We start from the raw sequence: 13331 nt of genomic DNA, 5'->3' as shown, positions 1-13331 counted from the left end.
AAGTATAATATATATGTTACAAAAAGATAAGTATATGGTTCACCTGGAATTTAAGATTGAGACACTTCTTCTTCTTTTTTAAATAAAGGTCATTTGTGTTCTGTAAACATGAATCTAAGTCATAAACGTGAAATTTCTAAAACTAAGGTACCATACACAAAGTCAAACCAAGGAGGCACCGCATTTTCTATATACTGTAGATCATCAGAAAAGTTAATCATGATAAATAAAGGCCGTGACTAGTAAGTTAAAAAAAAAAAATCAACTCCATTTGATGTGATACGTGATTTTTACTAACAATTTAAGTTTTGGTAAAGCAGTGCAACCAATTTCGAGTACTAACAAGTATTTAGATTTTTTCCTAATGCATGCAACTTCTATACTTGGGGAGAACACGTTAACCAATGCTGAATGCTGATTCATTTTCATTCATCCGTTTGAATTGGCTGAATATGAAAAGAAATGGCATTTGATGAATGTGTGTATATGTAAACAAAAGAGTGAATTAATTCACACACATGCAAGATGTACATACTTAGAGCCAATACATATTTCAATGGTCCCTTTTTGTAAACTCCTGCGATGAAGACATGGCAATGAACATTGGGAAAAGGAAAGTTCAAAAACATAAGAGTTCTACCTATAGAGTACAAACATATGAACATGCTCCGGACTTGAATGTCAACCATATGCAGAGTAGCCAATGCTCCCAAGATTCAGAATAATCATTGCTCCCTGGCATATTGTTAGCTGATATTCTTCTAAACTCCTTCACCACCACACCCTTTAGATATAGGAAGTTGGGGACTACTAATATATGACTCCAAAAAAAGGATAAGAATTTCCAGTATAATAAAATGTCATGATGTCTTTCTTTTAACCCTTATAGTATTCATTGGATTGACTAATTCTGATTCGTATTGCGTAAGCCGTTTAAAAGGTAACACACAATATCAAAAAAAATTCCATTTCGAGGATTCGGACCTGAAACCTCTGCCGGACAACTCAAAATAAACTAACTGTGGAGTGAAAGGTATGGAAGGCATTTCGGTACCGCTATTTTCTCTCACAAGTGATGGGAAAAAAAATTGGGGCTTAGAGAAAATCAGATAAACCACTCAAAAAAGATCGATATATACATCAATATTTGTGTTCAAATTAATTTCTGAATTTATACTTTAAGGTGCAGTAACTTTGTTTTCACCAAACTAATCAAAGGTATATGGAACAAGGATCAGTGCTTTAAACTGGTGCAAAATGGAATGCATTTTATTATTATTTCTTAAGATTAGGAATACAAAATTCATTATGGACAAGTAAAAGTGAACGAATACATTATATATTTAGGTAGACATTATATTAATTACTGTAGTTGGAAGGTGGTTACAACTTTGAGATTTGTTACGGTGGTAAATCAAATTTAACAATGTGATATTTAATCTTTGATATTCACGCGCATATATAGATACATAGTAGCTGGCATTCTCATTTTATTGTTGTTGTTTCCTAGGAACAGTAAATATATATCATTCTCATCATTATTCTTTCCCAGGAACACAGTAAATGTTACTCCCGCTGCCTCAATTGATTGTTTTTCTTTTTGGTATGACTAAAAAAGAGATTTTTTATTTTTATATATCTAGTAAGTTAATTATTTAAACATTTTACATGACAAGTTTAAATTCATAAGATTTAAAAATATTTTAGCACATTATAATTTAAGATCACAAGATTTAATTTTTTTTTATCCTTTAAACTTCATGTCAAGTCAAATTAAGATAATTAACTTGAGACGGAGGAAGTAAATTCATCAAAAAAAAAAATGCATCATCCAGAATGATCCAGTCCAGGCCCCAGTAGCTATCCTTGTAGCTAAGTCCGCAATGGCCATCAGTTTGAACCATTGAAAGGCATTAGTGAAGAAATTCTTATCACCAATAAGTTGATGAGCGATACGAACGTTAAAGAAAATTTCTTGTCTCGTGTCAGATAGGCAAAAAGCCAAAGCAAACGAGTTTGACGTAAGGCTGGGCATGATACAGTAGATACCGATTATCATATTGAAATCGAAATTTTTTATATCGTGATTTTGATATTATGGGATTTGTTATAGTATTGGGTCTGCATTTTTAAAAAGTTTAGTATTTGGTATGGTATTTGCTATTTCTAAAGAAAATACTGAAATACCGAATATCATACCGAAATTTATTGTTACATATATAATTCATATATATTAGTATTATAATTAACAAATACATAAACTAGTATTAGCACAAAACTAATTGTTTAGACGTTGAAATTTTGACTACTCTTTTTTGATTGAAATGTCTTTGTTGTGTAACTGATTTACAAAGGGGATTGATTGTACTTTCTTTTGAATATTTTTACATGTGTGAGGTTTTAGCACGATATAATTGAGACATTTTGTGAGCGTGAATAGGCGAAGTCATAATTCTCTACAATATGAGTATATGTAAGTTGAAGTCGAACAAACTATGGTAACCGAATTACCGTACCGCAAAATACCGAACCATACCGAATTAATTTGGTATGATAATGATATAGTATTTTTAGAAATCGAAATTACCATACCGAAGTTTTAAATACCGTACTATGCCCCCCTTAGTCTCAAGAGTGATTGGATTTTATATATTATTGGAAGAAAAAAGAATAATACTCCCTCCTAGGGATGGGCACAGTATTATCGATACCGATTACCATATCGAAATAGAATTTTTTTATACCGCAATTTCAGTAATATGGTATTTGGTATGCATTTTTTTAAAAAAAAATTGGTATTCGATATGATTTTGGTATTCATAAAGAAAATACCGAATACCATGCCGAAGTATATAGTTACATATACAATTCATATATCTTAGTATTATGATACTAACAAATATATAAACTAGTATTACTAGAAAATCAATTGTTTAAACATTGAAACTTTGACTACTGTATCTTGATTTAAATGTCTTTTTTGTGTAATTGATTTACGAAGGAGATTGTTTGTACTTTCTTTTGAATATTTTTACATATGTAAGGTGTTAGTACAATATAATTGAGACATTTCTTGAATGGTCGAAGTTGTAATTCTCTATGATCTGTGTATACGTTAGTCGAAGTCGAACAAACTATAATACTAATTTACCGTACCGCAAAATATCGAATCCGAACTTAAAAATACTGAACCATACCGAATTAATTTGGTATGGTTATGTTATAGTATTTTTAGAAACCGAACATCGAAATTACCATACCAAAGTTTAAAATACCGTACCATGCCCACCCAGAGGCGGACCAAGGATTTTAATGCAGAGGGGGTACCAATAACCACTGCCTTAATATAAATATGTCACTTATTATGTAAAGTTTGACGTACAACTGTTTGAAAACTTAATAATTATGCCACGTTATTATTAAAGTAGTAGTATAAAGTATAAATTTCAAAATTGGAAGGAACAAAAATAGGTTTAGAACGGAAACAAAACAAACTCAACAAAAATAGAAATAAAGGTACTGCAAGCGAGACTCAAACCTATGTATTATATGAGGACCTAAGAGGCACAACAACCAAATGCACTAAAGCAATGGATATTTTTTAAGGGTCCTTTTTAAATACATATACATTCTTTAAGGTATATACATCATATATGTACAGGATATTCTCGAGGTTAAGGGAGACACGTGAACCCCCTCCTAATAGGGTGGGTCCGCCCCTGTGCCCACCCCTACTCCCTTTGTCCCATATTACTTGATCACATTACTAAAAATATATGTCCCAAATTATTTGTTCATTTATAAAATTAAGATAAAATTAATTAAATCTTTTTCATCTTACCCTTAATATTAAATATTTTTAAAAATAATTAATATTAATTAGAATATATTTATTAAAAAGAGATAAAATAAAATAGTAAAATATATATTTTATTTATAATTCTTAAGAGGCATGCAAAAGAATAAATGGTCAAATAATATAACAAGAAAGAAAGAAATGTAGAAGAGAGGAAAGATATAGCATTAAATGCATGGCAACTCTTTCGCCCAACAGCTTCTGAAAACTCATTTAATGCAGTGCCCCTTCTCCTCAGCTGGCAATTTGCAGGGATCCCTTTCTCCATCTCTCATCACGCAGCCATTCCCTCTCTCTTTTACCTTCATCTTCGCCCCTATCTCACATTCTTTTATCTATATTTTCCCTTCTTTTTATTGGTTCAACTTTAACATTCGATACGTTTATTGGATGGGACTCCTCCATTAATTAAAGGTTTTGGTGCGAGCTTAAGTATAAAAAAATCTTGATAAGAAATGTTTCTAAGAACCTATACGGCGAGAATTTGAATTTGATCGAATTTCAATATGGGTATCAAACATTGATGAAAAACAAAAAATACATCGGATATGTTCAAAATTTATCAACTCAACTGTTTCGAATTCACTTGTACCAAGCTTACGAGGATTAGTAAAAAAATCCCTACCGTGCATACGTAACCTAGCTTACGAGCATAGGTGGTGGGACTGTCAATCTGTCATTCATCTACAATAAATATCTTCATTGGCTTAGACAATACATATACATGGAAAACCGTATGCAGGACTAAATCAATAAATACTGTTCCTCATATTTTTTCTTTCAGTATACTGTTCCTCATTTCAGTTTACATATTTTAGTTTGATTGTATATAGAGTTTAAGAAAATAATAGATTTTTTTTAAATCTTGTGATTTTGAATTAAGAAAATATCAAAATATCATTTGTGGTTAAATATATAATGTGAGATGTTATAATTAAAGAGTTACTTATTAAATGTATAAAGAGACTTTTTAAAATTAAACTAAATTATATATGAAAATGTTAGACACATAAATTAAAATAAAAAGAATACGAATATATTTCTCTACATAGTTTAAAAAAAAAAAAAATCAACGTGTAACTAACTATAAAAGGCTTGATCTCATACATCATCTGTAAACTGTCTTAACAATTGCAAAGATGACATAAGCATTCACGACAAACTCTTTCAATTCTCAATTCGCAACCTTCCGCAACATTCATCCTCATTTAAAATCTCTGTATGTACATTTACAATTCGAAAAGTAGAGGTATGCAGTAAATAATTATATTACATTAATATAATGCAATAATTAATTATTTAAATGAAACAGCAAAGAAGATACATGAATTTTCACCCCCTTTCACTTCACATTTGCATTTGAATCGTCAAGCTTTCCGGTTTTAGCAACTTTGGTGATATGATATTTTCTTTTATTTACTTGGGGATAAAATGAAACATGAAAGGAGTGTGAACACTATTGTATTTCAAACACAAATTGTACAATCAAATCATACTCTCATCTTCTTCCATGTCCTATCTATTTCATCCAAATTAACATCACCACCTGTCTCCTGGTTCAACAATTTAGGGCCTTGTATATTAGTGTAGCTCATATTTCATTGACCAGACTTCTTCAAACTATTTGTAAATCTTAAGTTTAATATTTGCAAAATAGTACTCCCTGCGTCCCTTCAAACTCCTCTTATAAGTGTGAATAATATTTCTGTACTATCTGTAAATCTTAAGTTTAATATTTGCAAAATAGTACTCCATGCGTCCCAATTATGTGACTTAGTTTGATTTAGGCCTGTGCACAAATCGGTTCAATCCGAATTTCCGAACCGATTCGAAACAATTCGGATAATTCAATTTGAATAATACAATTCAATTTCAATTTACAAATGCAATTGTAAAATATTACGGTTTAACGGTTCGGATACGGTTGGCTTCAATTATCAACCGAACCGATCCGAACAAATCAAATTTATATGCCACTAGTGACTAATATGACTAATTTGGTATATGCAATGTGGTGTTGGCGGATTTGTATGCTTGCACAAGTTGTCAAGCTCTTGTTTTGCTACTTATATGCTATTATGCTTGCAAGTTTATGCTTTTTTCTTGGTTAATATCTTGGTTATAAGGCTGCAAATTTAGGATCTCATTATTTTTTGTTATGTTTACTCTAAAACTGATATGAAATAGTTACTTGTTTAAATTTCGAATAAACCGTACAAATCGATTTGTGTAACCGAATCGAAATAATAAAAAACGAATCGAATTGAACCTAGAATGGATAGAGTTTGGTTGAGAATTTTAGAAAGTCGAAATTCGAAATTTCAACTCGATGATGGCCAAAACCAAACCGAACCGATTCGTGCACAGGCCTAGTTTGATTAGACACGAAATTTAAAAAATAAAGAAAGATTTTTAAACTTGTGATCTAAAACAAGTTATAGATATTTATGTGACTGTAAATCATTTCATTAAATGTAAAACGAAATTTTTTAAGTGAAATTATTTCTATATATAAAAATATATCTTTCTTTTTGGGAAGAGTAAAAAAGATAGTGTATCATATAAATCTGAACAGAGAGAGTAGATTAATATTACGATAATTTACAAATACAAAACTTCATACTTTTTTGTAACTTCAACTTTATTTTTATTTTTTTAAATTTCAATCATATATTATATTGTCCAAACACCATTCTTTCTAGCCAGATTGATTACTTTGTTGAATCTCATATCTTCAGAACAAGCTATATTTTCTGTGAGCAACTATTAAATAAGATTGATGACAACAAGAATGAAGACTTGTTTAATCTAATTGAAGATGACATGCTTCCAAGTAAAGATTGAACTTATTATCAGAAAGATATACATATTACAACTTTCAATTTAAAAAGGTAAAGAAAACACAATTTCAGTTGTGATCCAATGTGAACCTAGACCATATTAGCAAAGAAATAAACAAGAAAAAGACAATCAAATTAAAGCAGTCAATTAAGATAACTTACAATAGTTGATTAGTCCCCCACCATACCAAACAAATGAGCCATTATGACACTCAACTATAAATTCATCAAAATAAACCATAGCTGCTGAAATTGACTCTCTTGTCACACAAATTTCCCAAAATGAAATTTCCATATTTTGAAATCGTACTCAACCCTTGAGCTGATTTCACCTTATAGCTTGAACCAACTATAAGTTCCTGAGTCAATACCCGAACCACCACCTTTGCTTTGTGTTAAGAGCCAAATTTACAACCAGGCTAGTTGAGCCGGCCCTTACCACCTAGCAACGGTCTTTTCAGCACGGTTCGTTCTTGACTCAACCCCCTAGTCAACTCGACACGATAGCACCCTTTTTTTTTTTTTACTAGTTAAGCTATATATTATAAAACAAAAAAATTAAAAAAAAAAGAAAAGGTGGCATCCTTCTCCCAAATATTTTCCAATTTAGCTTTCACAATGAAGGGCAGCTTTAATCTTCTGAACTGTGCAGGATATAAGATTATTGACTGTTTCCACTGATTCAACTGTGAGCTTGGCTGTAGGGAGGCTATTCACCAAAATTTGGAAGGCTACAGTCAAGAGTGATCCACTAATCCTTTGATCTGGGCCCCCATTAGATGATGGTCCATTGGACCCACAATTTGCATTACTTGACCCACGAGGTCCTGGGCCATCGGGTACAATGGAGAATCCAGATGGAAGCAGAGCCACGTAAGCAGAATCTCCGCCGTTCATCACAACATGCATTGCCGGGATATCAACTGGCGCGTAAACAACAAGCGCCCCAGCCGCGTCTATGCATGTCTCCTGAAGTATCAACATGCTGCTCTGATTCGCGTTCATTGCCTGTCAATATAAACCCTCAGTTATGAATATATTTACCAAGAGTGCCATTGTGTGGTATAATACATCAATTTCTGTTGCACACTGAGTCAACCAGATATTAAGACTTTCATCATGTATAAAAGGTCATATCATGGTAGGGCTGACTAAACAAAGGTAACAAGTGTCATGTGTTTTGACTTTTTACATACTTACAAAAGAAACAACAAAGTTAAAAAAACTACAGATCTGCAATAAGATGGTCCTTTACAGATACGTCCAAATCCCCCCATTTGTCCGTTTCAATTCCACCTTTTTTATCTAAATAAAATGAACCCCCCCCCCCCCCCCCACACACACATGCAAAATCAATCCTTATTTTTCCAATCCATTCAAAATTTATTTCACTTAAATTAAGAAAATGTCAAGGGTTAAAGAAATTACACTAGCACGGAGAAGGGATACGCAGTTGCCATGGTCTTGGCCTTTTGCAATATGAGCCATTTCTTGCATAGGTCCACCATTGGATAGGATATCCCATTCGCTACGGAGACGTTCGTCGCGGAGGAAATCAAAGAGTCTCTGTGGTGAAACGGGCAGCCAAACGGAAGTAGCAGCGCTTAGGACAATGCCCGGTGGTTCACCGGGGTCATCGACACTCTTTCGGGTCATAACACGGACATTTTCATCCACATTACCTGCACAAAGTTTGTTCCACTTGTGTACCGTTGAAGCACAAACACCAGCACAAAAGTTGTTTGTCATGCGTTGTGCTAGCTTCAACATGCTCCTCCTTCCACTTGGAGTTATTGCTGCATGTGATTATTTTTTTTGTAAAATTTAAATTTGGTCACAGAAAATATAAGGTACTACTCACATGAAAGGGGCTGATTCATTGAACAATGGTACTAGTAGATTTTATGATTTAACTTAGAACTATGTATATATACCTGTGTGATCCCTGGAAGACACGGTGGATGACATGAGGATTGCGAGGCATTCGCATTGGCGTTGGAGAGTGGCCACCCATCTTTGTGCACCAAAGCCCATGCCAGCACTGATCAACTGCCGGTAAAGATGGTGATTCACGCCCTCTTCATATTCGGCATGTTCTACCCATGTAACCTACATAATTTAATTAGCATTGAAAATTTATATAGTCGATCCAAACTAGTTTGGGATTGAGGCATAATAATGATAAGGGAAGAGAAATATCCATCTAGATGATTTACATTTAGTTAAGCAATAGTCTCAATTTCATCTAGGTAATTCGTATTTATCTTTTATCAATAATATTTCGAAGTATGGTGTAATTTATGACATTAGTATTTTTCCCTTTGGCAAATAATTCCAACTCCTAAGCAAAATTAGTTGTGAAAAATGAACTCAACAATTCACTTGATGAATAACGTGACCTAACTTATTGATGCCAATATATACATATATGTATATTTTAAAATTCACACTTGATCTACAAACCGAAAGAAATCAACAAAAAAGTACATTACTCAATGGGAAATGCGAAATCGAAATTGAAGTTTTTTTGATGATACAATACAAATCTTGGAAATGGTCCTAGGAAGGTTAGGTTCAAGGAGAGACATGATAGAACCTAGAACCCTAAAAGTGGAAGTCATAAAAGTACAAGTTTTCACCATTTTTTTGCAAATTTGAAGGCACGAGGCAAGATAGGTTTTGAGACATCGAGAAATGCACCACAAAGCTTTAGACCTTGTAGATACTCACGTGACAACAAAATAATAGTCAGTCTTGTTGTTTGACTAAAAGGTCCTTTACTACTAAAATATTTAAAAGACGACCACATCATAAGGCTGGAACCAGATAATACACAGTTAGATGAATTAATTATAGACACGGGGGACTGATCGAGACAGCATCAGAGATTGGAATAGAAACATCAAATACATTGTTTAATTAAACCAATGTTTGAGAGTTACAATGCAATATTTTTTCTTTCTGAATCATATGAAATTAATGTGTCCCAAGGAGCAAAAATAGAAGTAATGGAGGCTTCCACTCAATTTATTAATCACCCTAACCTCGATTTCCCCACGTACGGTATAATACAATATTATTATTATTAAGCTCATCTTAAGCAGGAAGTTGCTGAAATTTGAAGACTTTTTATTTAATATTCTTATGTCCCCTACAATCAGCATCTTATCAGGTCCAATAATAATCTAATCCTCTTGGTTCTGGACCAAATCAATAACCAAGAGACTAGGCTTAGTTATTTTAACAGTGATTTGGGTCATCCAAACTAGGTGGAAAATCGAATTCAATGTCCTGAACTAAGATCCAAAAATGTGTAGTTTGCTCAACCAAACTCATTTAACACAAAATAGCAATGAACAACTACCATAGATGTGCACTCATTGAATATAGTACTAAACGACACACTAAAAGATGAGAAAAAAGTCTTCGTGAATAGAGTTACCGACTAACTACAGATGCCATTGAGATAAGTATATGTGATTCACACTACCCAGTGAAACAATTGAAATGCACACAAGTTGACTCGAAATCACTATTATAAAAAAGAAAAGGAAAAATAAAAAGATGTAAGGGATGGAGAAATTACTTTACTATAGCCATTGGGCATATCTTGGACAACACAGCCAGAAGGAAGCCTTCTAGAGTTTGGAAATGTCGGTGCACCAGAAGTTTCACGGATGGTATCAATAGACACATCAACGACAGCCCAAACACCTTCAGCATGTTGCTTGCAGAAACGCAGGAAATTGACCTCTCTTATTGGTACTAAAGGTGAAAGCACTTGGAGCTCTGCATGCATCTGTAAATAATCCCTCATATTTAATAATATAGAAAAGACTAATGGGATTAATTAATTAATTACTAGGACAACATAAGACCGAATTTGAAAAAAGAGGTGCATTTTGTTTTACCAGCTGAAGTGCACCATTTCTGGTTCCACCCATACCACTTGATATAACATCTGTTGTTGAGGTTCTAGCAATCAAGCATGGAAACATTTCTGCCCATTTGTTCTGTCAAAATTAAAGCTAATCATCAAAAACATGACTTCAAGTATCATCGCTGACAAGACTATCTATAGGATTAGATACCTAAAAGATCCTTAAAGTGCAATCAAGAAAGGTTAAATAAATTACTTACAGAGTCCATTAATGTCTCAACAAGAGCCAAACTATTGATAATAACCATGCCTGTCTCCCTGGAAGCCTCAGAAACAAAACTGTTTGGTCTCATACCAATGCAAGGAGTAAATGTCCTTATGTACTCTTCATGGTTCAGTATTTCTCTACCACCTTCAATGCTCCTGAACCAAAGTGGCTCATCAGTTTGTGCCATTTTAACCAATTCATCCATAGCAGCCAAAGCAAGTTCAAGATACATAGATCTTTCAAGTGATCTCTCAATTCCAGTTGACTGTCTACTTGAAGCCACCACTGCCATAGAATTTGAAACCCCAACTCCAAAATCAGGAGAAGCTAAAGGAAGTGTTGTTGGTATGTTATTACTCATACCACCAAATCCATTGCTTCCAACTCCAAGTTCCAAACTTGAATTAGGCATTGCTGGTGGAGGCATAGATGTAACTAAAGATGAAATGGGTCGACCCAAAAACTTGCCAGCAAGTGCACAAACTCGGTCTAATTCATCTTTCAGCCTTGCATTTTCCATCCTAAGATGTTGTTCCTCTAGAGATATTTCACCAATCATTGCTGGACCACCACAATTAGTACAAATTGGATTTCTCATTGCTTCTCTTATAGACATGTTTTCGGCTCGAAGCTTATCATTCTCTTGCCTTAGCATCGAATTCTCATGGCGTTCCAGTTGAGTCTGGTGCAATCAAGAATTCATTATTTAGAAACCCCACAAAAAAATAAATCTTCTAAAAGCCATAAAAATTGAATCTTTTTTTGTTTTTCAAGAATTACCTTCATCTGAGTTCTACGATTTTGGAACCAAAACTTGACTTGCCTAGTCTCCAAGCAAAGCCTTTTGCTTAACTCCAACCTTTGTTTCTCATCAGGATGAGGACACTCCTTGAAGAGACTACAAAACCAAAAAAGAAAGAAACTTTCCATAAGAAAAAAGTTCAAAAAAAGATGTTTTTTTTAATTGAAAAGATAGTAATGATTACGATTCAAGTTCTTGGATTTGCTGAGGAGTGTGTCGGTGGTATCTTTTCTTCCTTGGTGGTTTGTCGGTAGCATCTTGATCATCACCTGATGCACCTTCTAAGTTATCACTTCCAGATCTACTGTCTGGTTCTTCCTCTCTACTCCTTCTACCATTACTGTTATTTCCCTCGTAGTTTTCTGCCATTCTTGTTACCTCACTTTGCCCTTCCATGCCTGTTTGCTGCCCACCAAAACACAATTAGTACAAAAGGGTGTTTGTAGAATTAAAAAAAGGACAAAAAGATTCATTTTTTATGGTTTTTCCTGACTTACAAGAGCAAGAGAAAGTCCAGGAGAGTTGAACATGTTCTTGGCAAGAGACTGAGGAAGAAGTCTTGGCTGAGAAATTGCACCAGTGGGCATGTTGTTTTTATTGTTGCTGCTGTTGTTATTAAATGGTTTATCAGCAACAATTCTTGCACCGCTACCACCGGAATTATTATCCAGAAAACCCCCAAAATTCATGAAATAAACCAAGAGAGTCTCAAAAAGCACTTAGCTTTGTTTATTTTATGTATATCACAGATTCACTGTATCTTTTGAGCTAAAAAATCATAGAAAAAGGAGTAGTAAGGAAAAAAGAAAAGTGAGAAAAATTATGAGAGGGAGAGGAGACACAAGGACGAATCCAAATGTCTCCAACTTCCTCTCTAATTTTAACTCTTGAGAGAAAGAGAAGAAGAAAGGAAAGAAAGCAAAAAAACCTTTACTTGTGCTGCTCTTTACTACTACTTGCCTTTCTCTTCTCTATACTTCCCTTAAATAACAGTACCAATTAAAATTCCTCTTCTCTCCCTAACCAAAAAGGAAAAAAAAAAAATGGGGACCTTTTTTCTGTGTTTCTTTCTTAAACCACTCTTTGCTGCAAATACAAAAGGAGAAGCCTAAAAGAATGGTTTAAGCTTAAGCAAGCAAAACCCTAGTTTTGAGGGCATTTTTCTGTTCTTTTATATGTGCATCTATCTCTGCATGCTTGACTATTGAAGAGAAAAATAAAGATATAAAAAGCACAGAAAAGGAAGTGAGAGAGAAAAGTTTGGCTAAAAAGGCTTTGTTTTTTTCAGTTTTGCAAAGACAAGAGAAGAGACGAGAAAGAGGAAAAGAAAAAGGCAGTTGAATAGTCGTAGAAGCTAAACAAAATAAATAAATAAATAAAACAAAAAGGTGAAGATAATACGCAAAATTGTGGACTCATCGAAGCCTTACATATACATACATCCAAAACAGCACAGAAAAATGCTTGGTTGACTCTTTCACCGACTCTCTTTCTTTTCTCTCTCTCTCTAAATCTTGAAATCTTACGTGAAGACTGTGAAAAATATGTGTAGCCTTTTTTTTTCTCTTCTTTGATTTTTCTAAAGCTAAAGTTTTTACTGTAACCAAACAGAGATTTAATGAAAGAAGAGGATGAAAAGCCTGAGTAAAGACAGTCCATTCAGATCCCAAGATTTTGTTTTTACA

The 13331-nt window shown here is 33.6% G+C and overlaps 1 protein-coding gene across 1 annotated transcript; it reads right to left on the bottom strand.

Annotated features, from left to right (window-relative positions):
- Positions 1–6683: 6683 nt before the first annotated feature.
- LOC132645677 (homeobox-leucine zipper protein ANTHOCYANINLESS 2) lies at positions 6684–13013 on the bottom strand. The gene is made up of 10 exons (XM_060362804.1): positions 12575–13013; positions 12144–12414; positions 11831–12051; positions 11625–11742; positions 10837–11526; positions 10608–10709; positions 10283–10495; positions 8631–8805; positions 8125–8492; positions 6684–7704 (listed from the first exon to the last, which is right to left on the bottom strand). Exons 2-10 carry the CDS (start codon positions 12333–12335, stop codon positions 7303–7305), a joined length of 2481 nt encoding a protein of 826 aa, XP_060218787.1. The 5' UTR covers positions 12336–12414; positions 12575–13013; the 3' UTR covers positions 6684–7302.
- Positions 13014–13331: the final 318 nt, after the last annotated feature.

The sequence above is a fragment of the Lycium barbarum genome, chromosome 6, assembly GCF_019175385.1.
Source record: "Lycium barbarum isolate Lr01 chromosome 6, ASM1917538v2, whole genome shotgun sequence".
Lineage (NCBI taxonomy): Eukaryota > Viridiplantae > Streptophyta > Magnoliopsida > Solanales > Solanaceae > Lycium > Lycium barbarum.
Note: the sequence above shows the minus strand (reverse complement) of the source record. Positions and strands in the feature narration are given on the sequence as shown.

Coding starts and splice junctions, on each gene's coding strand:
- LOC132645677 (XM_060362804.1), bottom strand. CDS start 12,335: ATGAATTTTGGGGGTTTTCTGGATAATAATTCCGGTGGTAGCGGTGCA. Junction 11,743..11,830: donor CAAATCCAAGAACTTGAATC/GTAATCATTACT, acceptor TTGGTTTTGTAG/TCTCTTCAAGGAGTGTCCTC. Junction 8,493..8,630: donor GTCTTCCAGGGATCACACAG/GTATATATACAT, acceptor AATCACATGCAG/CAATAACTCCAAGTGGAAGG.